The sequence below is a fragment of the Salminus brasiliensis genome, chromosome 6, assembly GCF_030463535.1.
Source record: "Salminus brasiliensis chromosome 6, fSalBra1.hap2, whole genome shotgun sequence".
NCBI classification, from domain to species: Eukaryota; Metazoa; Chordata; class Actinopteri; order Characiformes; family Bryconidae; genus Salminus; species Salminus brasiliensis.
Genome location: NC_132883.1, coordinates 45,613,810 through 45,631,732, shown reverse-complemented (window position 1 = coordinate 45,631,732; position 17,923 = coordinate 45,613,810). Strand labels below are relative to the sequence as shown.

At 42.4% G+C, this 17,923-nt stretch overlaps 1 protein-coding gene across 1 annotated transcript; it reads right to left on the bottom strand.

Annotated features, from left to right (window-relative positions):
- Positions 1 to 460: 460 nt before the first annotated feature.
- lzts1 (leucine zipper, putative tumor suppressor 1) lies at positions 461 to 12,758 on the bottom strand. Its single transcript, XM_072681159.1, has 6 exons — positions 12,673 to 12,758; positions 9,075 to 9,507; positions 6,868 to 7,632; positions 4,949 to 5,140; positions 3,869 to 4,063; positions 461 to 2,720 (listed from the first exon to the last, which is right to left on the bottom strand). Exons 2-6 carry the CDS (start codon positions 9,357 to 9,359, stop codon positions 2,169 to 2,171), a joined length of 1,989 nt encoding a protein of 662 aa, XP_072537260.1. The 5' UTR covers positions 9,360 to 9,507; positions 12,673 to 12,758; the 3' UTR covers positions 461 to 2,168.
- Positions 12,759 to 17,923: the final 5,165 nt, after the last annotated feature.

The window sequence follows — 17,923 nt, the reverse complement described above, 5'->3', positions numbered from 1 at the left end:
CGTTTCCTAAAGAATCGTAACTGAACTGAATCACTGTCAGAGATTCACACTGCCAGTGGTTTTGAACACTGTATTCAGTAAATTACACACATTCCTAAAAAGAGGGTTCTTCAAGGGTTCTTTAGTAAAGGCAGTGGTTCTATATAAAACCATGACAACTTACGTTATAATTATATAGATGAGCTTTTATATATATATCTTTTTTTAGCACACTCTCAGCAAAAGTAAAGGTTCTTTGCATCATCAGGGTTCTATGTAGAGCCTTAACATTTACTAAAGAACCCTTGAAGAACCCTCTTTTTAGGAATGTGTGTAATTTACTGTCAAGGCCCAGATCTGAATTACATTGTAAAAAACCACTGGCAGTGTGAACCTCTGACAGTGATTCAGTTCAGTTACGATTCTTTAGGAAACGATTCAGTGCCTTTACTAAAGAACCCTTGAAGAAATAATATTTTTGAGATGGTAGAACCTTTTTTTTGAGTGTAGAACAGCAAAGAACACTTTTTTTTTTGCTAAGATTGTATGATTCGCTTGCCACTGAGTGATTCAAAGTGTCACAATGATATGATCCGAATCACTTGAATTATGAATCGGTTTCACTGAACCTGCTGTAAAGGAGGTGTGGCCTATTTGAGACCCCCTGTCAGATGCTTTACTGGTTTTAATTTATTTGCACTGCATCTTTTGTACAAAATAATAAGGAATATTAATTACTTAATTAATTATCTTATTGTCAAATAAGATAAAGGAAGGTCACATGCTACATGATGCATTCTGATATAAACTGGTTTAAATACTGAACTGACTGCTGGGAAGGGGTTTATTATTATAAACAGGCCCAGAGTTAAAGAAAGCTGCACTGAATCTTCGTTCTAGCACATGAAGAACCGGGTAAAGGAGGGTTTTAGAACTTACATAACATGTAATGGAAGCAGTAAATTTAAAAGCAGTAAATTGATCATTTTGGTCGTAAACAAATCGGCCCAGCTTAAAAATCTATACGTTTCTATAAGATAAAAATGAAATGCTGGTTACTGAATCTGCTTTGATCCTAGTTCTTTCATAGCCATCACTGACGGATGGCTATGGCAGCACATTGGATCAAACCTGCAACCGCCTGAAACCAGAGCCAACACTTAAGACGACTGCTCCACTTAGGAGCCCAGGAAACGTCCTCTTTAAGCTCTCCAGCAGGGGTCAGCACTAATTCATTATCAGCTGAGAATTCATACTGGAGAGACGCTGTGATGTAATACACAGGTGTTCATGCTGTATCTACAGGCTAGTAGAGCGTGGTCGGTGTCAACAACATCACATGAGTGAGTCGTGTACAGTAGTAACACACTGCATGCACACTCAGATATCTGGCGCCCCCTGTTGAGGCTGCAGTGAGACTATGAGATTTTACATGAACCAAAAGTATGAGGACACATTTTCACTGGCTAGAACAGCGAGGGAGGGTTTTCAGTGATGATGAAGCAGCTTTGGATATTCATTATTTAGCTTCAAAAGGAGGATAATTGCTTAACGAACTTTTCAGGAAGCTTCCACCCAAGAGTCCAGCATGGGTCCAGTCTGTCCACTATCAGGTACTGTGGCTGGTTTATGGAGCAGTGCAAACACACCTTCAGAAGGGAGCAGACACAAGATCTCCAGGATGTATACTGAATGGACAAAAGTATTGGGACACCTGCTCAAGGGTATTAAAAGAGTTGTTTCTGATTTTGTTGGAGGGAAGAAAGCTTTCTACTAGAATTTGGAGGAGCATTGCTGTGAGGATTTGATTGCATTTAGAGGTCAGGATGTTTGATGGATGATCACCACCCACCTTATCCCCAACTGGGGGGCTTTATACCCCTGTAGACCACGGCTGGCATTATTAGGCAGCATTAAGCCAATAAGTTCATGCTGATCTGCTCCAGAGAGTCCTATTCTATTGGCAGTACTTCTTCTCTACAGGGACTAGACAAGCTGTGTGTGTGCATTTGCACATCTGTGTAAATCAGCAACCGGTGCAACTCAAAGTAGCTGCATGCATTCATTGGAAGGGGCGTCCACAAACATTTGGACATATACAGGGTTCCTGTTGGGTTCCTGTTTCTGGAAAAGCTGGGTATGCCCAAACTTTTGACCTGCAGTCCAACACTGCGTTAGGCTCTTGTCCCTCAAATCTGAGTGGCCACAAGTTCACCGCAGCGCAGTTCTGGGCTGTGCGCGTCCACGTCCAGCTCCGTCCTGCTGTCCATCTCAGCGGTGAGTTCTCTGAGGATCTTCTCCAGGTCCTGGTTCTTCCTGAGCATCTGCAGGTAGTTGTACTGCAGCTGCTTCTGGTAGCGGATCACCTTGTCCTTCTCTTTATTCCAGGTGTGTCTCTCCTGCTGGAAGCTGCCCACCAGCTTGCTCTTCTTCTCCTTCTCCTCCCTCAGCTGTCCCCGCAGCCTCTCCACCTCCGTCTGAAGGGCGTCCATGTCTATCGACCTCCCTCTGACCTCACACGGCTGTCCCTTCGCTCCGAACACCTCCATCTTGGCCTGGCTGATCTGTAGCTGCAGTTGCTGCTCCTCCAGCCTGGCTCTGAGGCTCAGGAGCTGGATCTGCTCCTCCTTAGCTACGGCCAGCTCCTGCTTCATCCCCTTAATGTCCGTCTCCAGCCTACCCACCTTTTCCCTCAGCAGGTCGGCCTCGTTCTTTTTCCTCTGCAGCTCGTTCTGACACACCTGGCCGGGAGGGATTTTATTACTGTACAGATATATCAAATATTTTTATACTACAAAGATCACTGACTTCTTTTTGTACTGTAAATCGGACTTTCTTGGTTTTATGTAGGTAAGGATTGCTTTAGCGTGTGCTTTGTGCTCTTTGCATCACATTTGCATGCTTTTTTCACGACTAAGCAGCATTCTGTACATCATACAGACTCCTTATGTACTGCAAAACTGACTTTTGTACATCTAGACCATCTTTACAGCTTTTCGAACTTTAAAACTAACCTCTGTGCATCATATTTGCATGGTTTATTGTACAACTAAGCAGCATTCTGTGTGTTTTTGTACTGTAAAAGTCATATGTGTGCACTTTTAGTACGGTTTTTTGTTTTACAGGTTTTTTCTGCACTTTTTGTACACCTTCAGCCTTTTTCTATACTGTAAAACTGACTTTTGCACACCTATGATCATCTTTACAGACTTTTTTGTTTTGTAGAACTCACTTTATGTGCACATTTGTACCATTGAGGGATCACTTTCACTGCATTTTCATACTGTAACACTGACTTTTTTACACTTGGGGTCACTTTTACAGACTTTTTGTACTTTAAAACTGACCTTTGCATGTTTTTTAGTACTGTAAAAATAATGTAGCAGATATTTGTGTCACTGTGATTCTCCACAGCCACAAGAGGGCACTGCATACTCGCTTTACCTAAAGATAGAACTGGACTCTTTTTGTGTAAACAGCTCATTTTAAGGAGATAAAATGTTTCAGGGTTTGACTTTCAGATAACATAATTATATTTAATAGTTTATAACAAGCCATCATGTCATATATATATATATATATATATGGGGATCTGATAAGCACTCAAATCATCACCTTCATTCCATCTTATAACTCATAAATATAATACAAATCATCTTTATTCATCTTATAAGTTTTTATAAGACTTTATGAGTTTATAAAAATGATTTCATCAGATTTTGCTGTGTGAACTTATGAATGGACTGTATTTTAAAAATGTGTAATTTCACTGGTCACTCAAAGTATTTATACGATCGGACACATTTGTGTGTGGACAATAATTTCAGAGCTCTTCTGAGTGAAATTCAGAGAATCTGAGTATGATAGAGGAAACCTAGTGCACACACACCTCCACCTCTGTGCTGCGAGTGTGTAGAGCCTCCTCACACTCCCTGTTCTTCTGCTCCAGCTCCTCCAGCCGGCTCCCTGCGTCTCTGAGAGAGGCCTTCAGACTCACTATCTCACTCAGCTTGTTCACCACATCAGCCTGAGCATCCTTCAGCTGCTGCTTCAGCAGAGAAATCTCACCTGTCTTCTGACACACCTGCACACAAACACACAGGTAAGCACACACCTGCTCATATGAACATTATAGAGCATTATAGAGCCCCCTATGCTTCCTGTAGTGTATTACAGTCTGTCAGAATGAGCGTGTGGATCATATGAACATTATAGAGCATTATAGAGCGCCCCCTACGCTTCCTGTAGTGTATTACAGTCTGTCAGAATGAGCGTGTGGACCATATGAACATTATAGCGCATTATAGAGCGCCCCCTACGCTTCCTGTAGTGTATTACAGTCTGTCAAAATGAGCGTGTGGATCATATGAACATTATAGAGCACCCCCTACACTTCCTGTAGTGTATTACAGTCTGTCAGAATGAGCATGTGGATCATATGAACATTATAGAGCGCCCCCTACACTTCCTGTAGTGTATTAAAGTCTGTCAGAATGAGCGTGTGGATCATATGAACATTATAGAGCATTATAGAGCGCCCCCTACGCTTCCTGTAGTGTATTACAGTCTGTCAGAATGAGCGTGTGGATCATATGAACATTATAGAGCATTATAGAGCGCCCCCTACGCTTCCTGTAGTGTATTACAGTCTGTCAGAATGAGCATGTGGATCATATGAACATTATAGAGCATTATAGAGCGCCCCCTACGCTTCCTGTAGTGTATTACAGTCTGTCAGAATGAGCGTGTGGATCATATGAACATTATAGAGCATTATAGAGCGCCCCCTACGCTTCCTGTAGTGTATTACAGTCTGTCAGAATGAGCGTGTGGATCATATGAACATTATAGAGCATTATAGAGCGCCCCCTACGCTTCCTGTAGTGTATTACAGTCTGTCAGAATGAGCGTGTGGATCATATGATCACAGAAATCCTGTAAAGCTGTATTGTCATTGTTAGGGTCTCACCTCCCACTGCGTCTCCTCCAGCGTGGGTGCTAACTGCGTATGCTGGCTCCTGTAGCTCCTCAGCTGGTTCTCGGCTGCCTCTCTTTCCTGGGTTAGCTGGTCCACTTCCTCCTGCAGCCGCTCCTTATCCTGCTGGAGCTGGATCACCTGCCCCTGCAGCAGCTGCTGCGCCCGCAAAGCTCGCTGAGACACCTGCAGGAGGACACACCACCTTCAGCTGGACCCGACCGCACAGCGTGCAGACTTAATGCTGAACAGATTTAACCATGGAGCTGTTTATTTTTACAGAGGTTATTGAATGCACGCGGTAATTAATTCCACTATAAATCGAGTCGATCAGCCGCGGCCGGTTTAGTGTCTGTAGTGTTTCTTTAGTTTTAGTGCTGGAGCTTCGTAGCTACGGTGCGAACTGCATGCCTAATCCTAACCCTAACCCTAACCTATCCCTAACCTAACCCTAACCTAACCCTATCCTAACCCTATCCCTATCCCTAACCCTAACCCTAACCTAACCCTAACCTAACCCTATCCCTAACCCTAACCTATCCCTAACCTAACCCTAACTTAACCCTAACCTAACCCTAACCTAACCCTATCCCTATCCCTAACCTATCCCTAACTTAACCCTAACCTAACCCTAACCTAACCCTATCCCTATCCCTAACCCTAACCTAACCTAACCCTATCCCTAACCCTATTCCTATACCTAACCTAACGTAACCTAACCCTATCCCTAACCTTAACCTATCCCTATCCCTAACCCTAACCCTATCCCTAACCTTAACCTATCCCTAACCCTTACCCTAACCCTAACCCTAACCTATCCCCTAACCCCTAACTTAACCCTAACCCTAACTCTAACTCTAATCTAACCCGTAACCCTAACCTATCCCCTATCCCCTAACCCTAACCCCTAACCTATCCCCTAACCCTAACCCTAACCCTAACCCCTAACCTATCCCCTAACTCCTAACCCTAACCTATCCCCTAACCCCCAACCCTAACCCCTAACCTATCCCCTAACCTATCCCCTAACCCCTAACCCTAACCTGTCCCCTAATCCCTAATCCTAACCCTAACCCCTAACCTATCCCCTAACCCTAACCTATCCCCTAACCCCTAACCCTAACCCTAACCCTAACCCCTAACCTATCCCCTAACCCTAACCTATCCCCTAACCCCTAACCCTAACCCTAACCCTAACCCCTAACCTATCCCCTAACCCCTAACCCTAACCTATCCCCTAACCCCTAACCCTAACCCTAACAGAGTCCCCCGCTCCACAGCACCAGCTAACAGACGCCTGTGCCGGCCAACATCCATTAGGAGTGAGAAGGGCAGAGAGCGCCATCTACCCACCCAGAGTGAACACAGCCAGTTGTGCTCTCTCAGACTCTGGCTGCTGATGACAAAAGCAACATGGCTCTGGACTGGAACTCACAACCCTGGATCATCAGTGTATTAGATCACCATGAGCCACTCAAAATCTTTTTTTTAAATTAAAATTTAGTTTAGTTTTAGTTAAAGCACTTTGGTGTAAATTTGGTTGTTTTAAATGTGCTATAGAAATAAAAGTTTTTACCCCCCTCATTCAGATGCGGAAACTAGGGCTTTTGTCTAAAGGACACAGCTGGTCCATCAGCTTGGTTGTTGCCGTGCCAGAGCCAGAGACAGCAGTGATCAGTACTAAAGTACTAAAGTACTTATTAAAGGACTAAAGGACTAAGATACTGTACTAAAATAATTCATGTTTAGAGTTTATCATCAGTTCTCAGGCTGTAAAGGCCTCCAGACTGTTTCATGTGTGGATATATAATCTTATGTTAATATTTAATCTTAATATTTAGTGTCATTTTTTTATTTTGTCGATTTTCCCGAACCCCGGCTTTAGATCTGCCTCTAGTGTCTGAGTGTCTGACCTGCCGGAGTTTGGTGGAGCAGCGCTGTTTCAGCCCGGCCATCTCCTCCGCACAGTACCGCTGCTTTTCCTCAAAAAGCTGACAGGTGTCCGACTCCTTCTCCTCAAAAGACGACTGCAGCTCCGCCAGCTCTGACTCGCGCTCCAGAAGCTTGCGCTCTAGCTGCAGGATCAGAGATTCATCCGTGGTGATCGGAGAACGAACACCACCGCCGGATTTGGTGGGACTTGGGTCTAGAGTCGATTCTGGGTCAACGGGAGTGGCATCCATGTTCAGTCCAGTTACACTGTCACTCAACACACCAACAGATCTGGTGCTGGGCTTTGTAGCACCACTATCTCCATGAACTCCAGCGCTGCTAGTGGTCCAGTTATTAATCCCATTGACGGCATTACCTCCACTGTCCACCCAGCTGGACCCAGAACTTGCACTCACCCCTGCTGTACCCCTGTCCAGGCCCGAGTTTGGTGAGGAGCCTCCGTAACGCAGCAGCAGGTGACCAGTAGATGTGCTTAGATGTTCCATCTGGCTGCTGCCGCTGGTGCTGTGAGTTGGAAGACTGGACATGGAATTCCTCCCTGAATCCGAGAGGGTTCCTGAGCTGTTCTCCTGCTTTGGGTCCTGGGCGTCTTTGGATCGCTCGATGGGGCTGACCCTTGAGCCCAGGATAGTACTCAGATTGTTGTGGGTCTCCACTGAGGAGCTGCTGCTGCGAGGTAAAACAGCCTTGAAGGCTGTGGGACGGATCAAGGACTTCTCTGCACCCTGGACAAGAGGGGAGTAGTGGTCAGCCCAGGGTTAAATAACTTTTTCACAGAGTAATAACAGCTTATTTAACACCTCGTTTAGTTTTTCATATAGTGATATATAGACAAAAGTATTGGGACACCTGATCATTCACTGTTTCTTCTGAAATCAAGGGGATTACTTTTGTTGGAGTAACTGTCTCTTGGAGTCTCTACTGTCCAGAGAAGAAGACTTTCTACTAGATTCTGGAGGAGCATTGCTGTGAGGATTTGATTGCATTCAGCGACAAAAGAGCGATAGTGAGGTCAGGATGTTGGATTATAAACACCACCACAACTCATCCCATTAAAAAGTACTGGATGGAGCTCCACCACCATCATTCCAGAGAACACAGCTCCTCCACTGCTCCACAGCTCCTCAATGCTGGGGGGCTTTATACCCCTCTAGCCCACACCTGGCATTATTAGGCAGCATGGAGCCAATAGGGTCATGATGTTGATCTGCTCCAGAGAGTCCTATTCTATTGGCAGTACTTCTTCTCTACAGGGACTAGACAAGCTGTGTGTGTGTATGCAGCTTAAAGTAGCTGAGTGCATTCATTAGAAGGTGTCCATAAACTTTTGGACATAGTGTATGCAATGTACTACATTAGCAAAACTGGAAATGATTGATTAGCCCAGCTCCTCTCTCTCTCTCTCTCTCTCTCTCTGCTCCAGCTGCTCTGCTCTCACTGGGAGGAGATAGATGTCTCCCCTCTGATATTAATATTAGCCGTGTTCTGCTAACTCAGCGTTCCGGCGCTGTGACTCCATGCCTGAGGAATTCGGGTCTCTCCTCTCAGCCTGGCATTTTCAGGGTTTGATAACGGAGGCTATTGAGAAAGAGGAGTGCCGCAGCACCGCTGGAGCGAATCTGTCAGGAGATCAAGGCATTCTTACCCCGTCAGCCCAGAGCCTTAATTAAACAGACCAGACACCGCTAAGCTCCTAGCTAACTCATCAGAGGGTGCCGGAGATCTGAAAGCTGCCTTGTATTTTTTTGGATAATGTCCTACACATAGTGGGGCTATACTGCTGTAGGCTGAATGGGTGGGGCTATAACTGCTGTAGGCTAAATGGGTGGGGCTATAACTGCTGTAGAATTAATGGTCGATAAATGTGTGAAAGTGCTGTAAGCTAAAAGGGCGGAGCTAAACTGTTGTAGGCTGAATGGGTGGGGCTATAACTGCTGTAGACTAAATGGGTGGGGCTATAACTGCTGTAGGCTAAATGGGTGGGGCTATAACTGCTGTAGAATTATTGGCCGATAAATGTGTGAAAGTGCTGTAAGCTAAAAGGGCGGAGCTAAACTGCTGCAGGCTGAATAAGCAGTCCACTGAAATGTGTCCACTGTTATGATGTCACAACCATGATGAAGTCATAAGGAGCTGTATGGGGGGGGGGGGGGGGGGGGTTTCCTACCTTCTCCAGCATTGCAGGCAGATGCTCCAGTTCAGGTGTTGCTCCTCGGTTCTGGTCCAGTTGTGGTTTGTGGCTCACCTTGATGTAGAAGAAGTCCTCGCTCTTGCCGGACCTGTAGCCGCTCTTTGAGTTGTTGTTGGATCCGTGGTCGTTAAAGCCATGCTTCAGCAGGCCGTCCAGACTGCGGCCGGCCTTCCTGCAGTTCTTCTTCAGCTTGGGCTCCGAGGCCCTGCAGTGCTTAGTGTGGAGGCTGTGGCCCGAGATCAGACTGCTGACGCTACCCATGGTTCCTGTGGCATCTGGAGGGAGCAGGTGGGCGGCGGGTGGTCTCAGCAGCAGCAGCTGTGCACATACGGGACGGCTCGACTGATGAGACGGGCTCAGATGGACTCATATCCTCGCCCACAAATCCTCCTCATTTCTGAGGGAAAGCCTGAGAGAGCAGGAGGGGTCAGAGGTGAGACACGTCAGATTACAGCCGGCACACTCACGGGCTCGTTACACAGGTGAATCCTTAATTAATCAAATCATAATCACCCTAATTAGAGATAATTACATGAGAGAGAGAGAGACTTTGGTAGAAGTGTACAATAGTGCTGAGGATAATAGTGTGTGTGTATGAATGGGACAGTGTGTGTGTGTGTGTGTGTGTGTGTGTGTGTGGAGTGTCGGCTCCTGCAGGTAAATAAAGTGTAGGTGGGAGGAGAGTGATTAGTGTGTTGGCTCAGTGCCAGCAGAGTGGAGATAAGCAGCAGACGGTTTAACTGCCCAAACCCACGAGTTCCTCATTCACTTCAAACCACCCTCTCTATATACACACAACCTGCACACACACACACACACACACACACACATAGCTTTTGGCACATTAAACATTGGTACACATTGCTTCCCCCCTTACAGAACCAGATATATTATTTAGATATATATTTAATAAATATTATATAAATATTCAGATTTACATTTAATATTTAAATACTTTTTTGTCACATGCTTAATAGAATGGAGAAATATTTTATTAAAAATATGTAATTATTTAACATTTAAAATTATTTTTTATTATATATATACAGAAAATATATTAAATAATATTATTTAATAAATATGTTTATATTGAATATATTTAATATATTCAATATAAATATTGTTAAATATATATAGTTGTAATTTTGTTCTGGGTTTTTAAAAAATATATTTTTAAATATATTACAAATATGTTTTTTATTTTCAAAAAACTTTTTCATATATTATAAATATCTATCTATCTATCTATATATATATATATATATATATATATATATATATATATATATATATATATATATATATATATGTTTAGTACTTAAATACATACTTTCCCCCCTTTTTTTGTCACATTCTATAGAATAGGAATCTGAATGGGACTGATTAGACTTTAGGAGCAGCTCCACTGGAGACTGTGAGGCGGTTCTGTTTAGCCCGGACCGTCAGGGTGACTTTAGGGATCTGGGGCTGGGGGGTAGGGAGGTTGACACCAGCTAATCAACTTTCTCCCATTCACTGACACCTGGGCCCCGGCCTAGAGCATATATTACACACACACACACACACACACACACACACACACACAGAAGCGTGCTGACCATCTGTCCTGCTGATGTGACAGAGCTGATAGCGAGGAGGCGCCGGAACAAAAGAACCAAACCTCAGCAGCACGCGCCTTTGTGTGATTCAGCCGCCTGCCTTTGGAGTGGCTTTAATAATGCTAATAATATTACACATATATAGGATATTCATTTCTATAATCAGAGCCATATGCACACACACTTAACAGATGTCACAGAGAGACAGACAGACAGGCTGACAGACAGACAGACAGATAGCATGGATTTTATTTAAAGAGGTAATATATATATGTAAAATTATAAGTATTATAATAATATTGTGTATTTAAATTATATTACATAAATAAAGACATACACAGAAACACAGAAAAATGATCCTACACTACACACTCCCACACAACCTCACATCCTTCATTTATCCTGCAGTTAGCTCTCGTTTAAACAGCCTGACCCCCCCACACCCCCCCTATGTAAATAAGGCGCAGCTGTAATTAGCAGTATCCCGTGCGTTTCTGTGGTTTGGCTCTTCTCCTCCAGCTCTGAACCTGAATCTGATCAGAGTCTTTGTCTGTGAAATCACACTCCTGCAGCCCGCAGGCTCACACAGCAGTGATGTAATTCACTTACACGCTTTTGTTTTACACAAAGCCTCGAAAGAGTAACCACGCTTCCACTTACTGCACCACCCCGTCACTTAACACACACACACACACACACACGCGCTGGACCCTGAAGCCCTGAGAGCCGTCCAGGACACTTTACACACTCTAGTAGTGTCAGAATCAACAGAAGCGCTCTATAGGCCAGAGTGCAGGAGAGTTTGTATAGAGGAAATTGATGCTTATGCAAATGAGCAGTGGTGAATATTCACTGTAAACAAATAAATATCAGTAAATATAATACACATCCTGGAAAATATACATATCTGTGGTATATTTAGTAATGTACAGCTATATAGATTGGTGGAACGGGACTGTAACAGGTGCAACCTGATGTGCATTGCTGCGTAGTGTATATGCTATATTAACAATATATACAAAAATCCCATATTATATATCATATCTTGCACATTTTATGCTATTAAAATTAATATAGTGAACGGTCTATATACAGTCTTTACATATATACGCACACATTTATGTGTATATTATGTTGTATGTATATGTATATGTCCTATATGCAGTATTACATATGTAAGCATCCATATATAATAAGAATATGCCCCATATGTATTATAAATATAATAGACAATATATGCCAAACGTGGTGAATGTGGTGTGTTGTGAACAAAAATCTAAATCTGTTAATCCCATATGTATTATTGATATGCATGTATACATCCTATTTGTATTATATATATATAAATCCTATCTCTATATGTAATAAGTGTCTCAGTGTTAAAAACACTTCATTCTGATTCTTCATTGAGATTTTATAGACAGTACTCTTTAATAATATCTTTTTCCATGCCACCACAACTAAAGCATGCATTAGCATGTCATGCTAACTATTACAAGCGGTAGTCTTCAACCTAACCTACATCTGTTTTATCTGTAGCATCTGTGGTCGAGACCCTCAGACAAGAATTTCAGCACATTTCCATGTTATTTGCAAAAAAACTGGAAACCTGTAAACTCCAAACCCAGTTCCAATGGAAGTCAATGGGCAGATGCTTGGAGAGATCCGGTTTTCTAAGTTCAGGACAGCATGTTGAAGTGATGGTCTGTGGCAACTGAACACATGGTCCAGATGCAGCAGATAGACTCCAGGTTCAAAAACACCAGAGTGCTCCTTTAATACGGGGCTCAGTGCTGGCTAACACAAAGCCCTGAGACCCTCTCAGCTCAGCTGAGCTGAAAGCATGCTGCTCCACCATGTGCTGCAGGTAGACTACCTGATTGAGACCCTGTGTATGACTAGCAGACCTGCAGACCTCTACCCTATCATAATAATAATAATAATAATAATAATAATAATAAACACACTGCACTTACTCCACCTGGAGAACCCGTCCACCAGAACAGCATTCCTGCAGAACGTCCCTCATACTCCCTAAACGCACCTTCCTTCTCCACACAGCGTTAACATGTGTGTGTGTGTGTGTGTGTGTGTGTGTGTGTGTGTGTGTTGTCCCAGGCTGAACCAGCCACTGAATACTTCATACTGCCAACAGACAAGAAGACACCATGCAAAAGGGGGCGGGGTCAACACCATTCATTACCCCTCAGCCTCTCTCTCTCTTTCTCTCTCTCTCTTTTGAATAACTGATATGTAAATGAGTCCAGAACCCCCCGACCCCCCCCCCCCCCCCCCCGAACCTCCAGGGAATGGGTCTTTATAAACGGCGTGTGCCGCTGAACAGATTAAATCATGGCTGCTTACAATCAGATTGCCCAACACCCCTCTTTTACACACACACACACACACACACACGTTTACTTTCATACCATATGATTGATGAAGCACTTGCATACATATGTACCATATATATCAAACACATATAAGTATCTATATATAATAACAATTCATCTGCATTATATATATATATGTGCATAATTATATGTAATGTAATGTTCCATATGTGTTATATATGAAGCATGTATATGTAATAATGTTCAGGGATATGTCCCCTAAGTATTATATATGTATAATTTATCGTATATATACATACCTATATGTATTATATATATATATATATATACAGTGAGTCCAAGAAGTATTTGATCCCTTGCTGATTTTCTTTGTTTGCCCACTAATAAAGACACTATCCTTCTGCACTTTTAATGGTAGATATATTCTAACATGGAGAGACAGAATATCAAGACAAAAATCCAGAATATAATTTTAAAGAATATATTTTAATTAATTTGTATTTCAATGAGGAAAATAAGTATTTGATCCCTCTTGCCAAACACACTCAATACTTAGTGGCAAAGCCTTTGTTTGCAAGCACAGCGGTGAGACGTTTGTTGTAGTTAACCACAAGTTTAGCACACACACCAGGGGGAATTTTGGCCCACTCTTCTTTGCAGATCCTCTCTAAATCATGAAGGTTGGTGGGCTGTCGCTTGGCAACTCTGACCTTCAGCTCCCTCCATAGATTTTCGATCGGATTGAGGTCTGGCGACTGGCTGGGCCACTCCATGACCTTAATGTGATTTTTCTTGAGCCAATCCTTTGTTGCCTTTGCTGTATGTTTAGGGTCGTTATCATGTTGGAAGACCCAACCACGGCCCATTTTCAGATCCCTGGCAGAGGGGAGGAGGTTGTCCCTCAGGATTGTGCGGTACATGGCTCCATCCATCTTCCCAGTGATGCGGTGAAGTAGCCCTGTACCCTTGGCAGAGAAACACCCCCAAAACATTATGCTTCCACCTCCATGATTGACGGTGGGCACAGTGTTCTTGGGGTCATAGGCAGCATTTTTCTTCCTCCACACATGGCGGGTGGAGTTGAGGCCAAAAAGTTCAATTTTGGTCTCGTCTGACCACAAAACCTTCTCCCAATAACTTGGTTCATCTTTCAAATGATCATTGGCATACTTGAGGCGCGCCTCCACATGTGCTCTCTTCAGCAGGGGTACCTTTCGGGCACTGCAGGATGTGAATCCATTGTTGCGCAAAGTGTTGCCAATTGTTTCCTTGCAAACTGTGGTCCCAGCTGCCTTCAGGTCATTTGCTAACTCCTGCCGAGTGGTTGCAGGACGATTTCTGACTGTTCTCAGCATCATTGCCACCCCACGAGGCGAAATCTTCTTTGGAGCACCGGGCCGAGGTCTGTTGATTGTCATGTTATACTCTTTAAACTTTCTGATAATTGCACCAATAGTTGTTACTTTCACATCCAACACCTTACTAATCTTTTTGTAGCCCATTCCAGCTTTGTGAAGGTCAACAATTCTGACTCTGAGGTCCTGTGACAGCTCTTTGGTTTTACCCATGTTGGAGACTTGAAATCTGTGTGATCTGTCTGATTCTGTGGACAGGTGTTTTTCACACAAGTGATTAGTGAGAACAGGTGGCTTCAGGTCAGGTAACAAGTTGATTGGGAGTGTCTAACTGGTCTGTAAAAGCCAGAACTGCTAATGAATACTAAGGGATCAAATACTTATTTCACTCCATGAAATACAAATCAATTAATATATATTCCTTAGATTTATTTTCTGGATTTTCTTTTTAATATTCTGTCTCTCCATGTAAGAATACATCTACCATTAAAAGTATAGAATGATCATGTCTTTATTAGTGGGCCAACGAAGAAAATCAGCAAGGGATCAAATACTTCTTGGACTCACTGTATATATATATATATATATATATATATATATATATATATATACACACACACACAAAAAGGCCACAGTTCTTTCCCTCCTTCTCTCTCATACACCATTAAATAACCTTGTTACCCCTCCCCACACGCTCTGCAACCCCTCCTCCCATCCAAACTTCCCCACACCCACTCCGAGCACACTCCTCCTGGACACACACTCCTCCTGGACTCACACTCCTCCTGGACTCACACTCCTCCTGGACACACACTCCTGAAAAGAAAAACTGATCCCCCCTTTATGCAGTGAAGTGTGTCTGCTGCACATATTCAGCCTCAGCCCAGCATTTATTACACCAGATAAATGAGGAGGGTAACTGCCCCTCAGAGGAGGAGTGGCTGTGTTTACATAACAGAGTGGGTGAAGAACGCTCGCTTTTGTCCACTTGTAATAGCCCTTCACTTCTGGCCTCGTACGCCGCCACTCTTCTCTCGGGTGATCTACAGTACAGCGAGGAAAGCTCCCGGGTTTGTGGTGTAGTGTGGAAACATGTACAGGACCGTTCGCTCCCCTTCAGTCTGCGCGGACCGTCCACGGAAAGATGCTAAGCAGCCTGTTTTGAAGTCACTGGTTTTGTGATGTCACCCTGACTACAAACACATCCACATACAAGGCCTGCACTGCACGTTATGAAGGGTGTATCTAGTCCCACTACTTTTTTTTGATTGAGGGCCAATACAAGGCAGCCAATGAGAACAGAGCTAATTTACATTTCAGTCTTAAAAGTAACACAATTTCTTTGTTGAACTGAACTAAGAAAGATAAACAATTCAATTTAAACAAACTTGTATAGCAAACTTTTGATTTTTTAACCTTTGTGGCTAATGTGGCTAACAAGCAATATAAGCTTATGTACACCAATTAGCATACAGTACCACACACTCTCTAATAGACCTGACTATATGCTTTCTCTCTATAAACATGGACAACCTGTTTAAATTAGCAAGAAATTTGCCCCACAAGAACCTGAGCGATTCCTGATTACACCTTTAAAGCTGCAGACAAAGCTACACTCAATGGACAAAAGTATTGGGACACCTGCTCAGTCATTGTTTCTTCTGAAATCAAAGGTATTAAAAAAGTTTCTCCTGCTTCTGTTGGAGTAACTGTCTCTACTGTCCAGAGAAAAAGACTTTCTACTAGATTTTGGAGGAGCACTGCTGTGAGGATTGTTAGTGTGTTAGTGAGGTTAGGATATTGAATGATTGATCACCACCCCACCTCATCATGCCCAACTAATGCCAATAGGTTCATGTGGTTTATCTACAGGGACAGCATGTGCATTTGCACATCTGTGTCAGCAATGGGTGCAACTTAAAGTATCTGAATGCATTCTTTAGAAAGGGGTGTCCACAAACATTTGGACATACAGTGTAGCTCTCGACAGAAACAGACCCCTGGTGGAGGTTAAACCTGCCTCATCACAGCTTCTGCTGGATGTAACTCACGTTCTGTCGTTCAGAGCTAGAACCAGCCTCCTTTCTGCTACGCTGAACCTGGAGGACGTGTGGTTTCATTAACTTATCATAAGAACGATGGAACCGTCTAATTATAAAAGTAATCTCAGAGTGTCAGAAGAACTAATGAGGCTGTGGCTGAAGAGCAGGGTCCGGCTCCCACCGCTGCTGTCTGCAGAGCTAATTCAGCTCCGCAGGGACGCAGCAAAGAGGCCAAGTGCTCAGATAATCAATCCGGCACTGAAACCGGATCCCGGCTCTATCAGAGGCTTCCTTTTGTGTCAGACAGGCAGCTTTGGGGGAGCCGCAGCATGCAGGAAAAGAAGCACTCCTCAGAAACCTGCCCTGAGGCGAGACAGAGACACGGACATGAGCCTTTAGATGATTAAGACAGAAGTGAGGATGGTCTCATATTGAATCATTTACAGCAGATATCAAATCATTTATAATAGTCACTGAATCGTTTACTGTAGATATTGAATCATTTACAGCAGATACTAAATCATTTATAATAGTCACTGAATCGTTTACTGTAGATATTGAATCATTTACAGCAGATATCAAATCATTTATAATAGTCACTGAATCGTTTACTGTAGATATTGAATCATTTACAGCAGATACTAAATCATTTATAATAATCACTGAATCGTTTACTGTAGATATTGAATCATTTACAGCAGATATAAAATCATTTATAATAGTCACTGAATCGTTTACTGTAGATATTGAATCATTTACAGCAGATACTAAATCATTTATAATAGTCACTGAATCGTTTACTGTAGATATTGAATCATTTACCATAGATCATTATTTATTGGACATACTGATTAAATTATAGTAGGTGCTGAATCATTTATTGGTAATAAGGAATCATTTCTAGTATATACAGAATCATTTATATTACATACTGAATCATTTTTTATAGTTACTGAATCAGTTATTTTAGAAATTAGATAATGGATATTCTGAATCATGCATTGGAGATACTAATTCAATTTAGTAGATACTGAATCATTTTTAATAGTTACTGTATCATTGTAGAGACACAATCAATTCTAGTCGAGACAGAATCATTTAGAGTAGATAATCAATCATGTATAATAGTTACTGTATCCTTTATTGTAGAGACAGTGAATTATTAGAGATACTGAATCAATTCTAGTTGATACATCATTTAAAGTAGATAATGAATCACATATAATAGTTACTGTTTCCTTTATTGTAGAGACACTGTAAATTATTGGAGATACTGAATCATTTATTGTAGAGATTGAATCATTTATGGTCGATACATCTGTTTTTAAGATACATGCTCAATTCTAGTAGATATTAAGTTTATAGTATGTATCTACATTTATCGTATGTACATCTGTTTGAGATACAGAATCAATTCTAACAGATACAGAATCATTTATAATAGTAACTGAATCATTTATTTTATAAACATAAATA

Bases quoted from the DNA above. Each gene is read 5' to 3' on its own strand.
- lzts1 (XM_072681159.1), bottom strand. From the start codon at position 9,359: ATGGGTAGCGTCAGCAGTCTGATCTCGGGCCACAGCCTCCACACTAAG. The intron at 7,633-9,074 runs GTAGGAAACCCC...CCTCTTGTCCAG, and splicing joins TGCCTGCAATGCTGGAGAAG to GGTGCAGAGAAGTCCTTGAT. The intron at 5,141-6,867 runs GTCAGACACTCA...GTCCTCCTGCAG, and splicing joins GCTCCACCAAACTCCGGCAG to GTGTCTCAGCGAGCTTTGCG.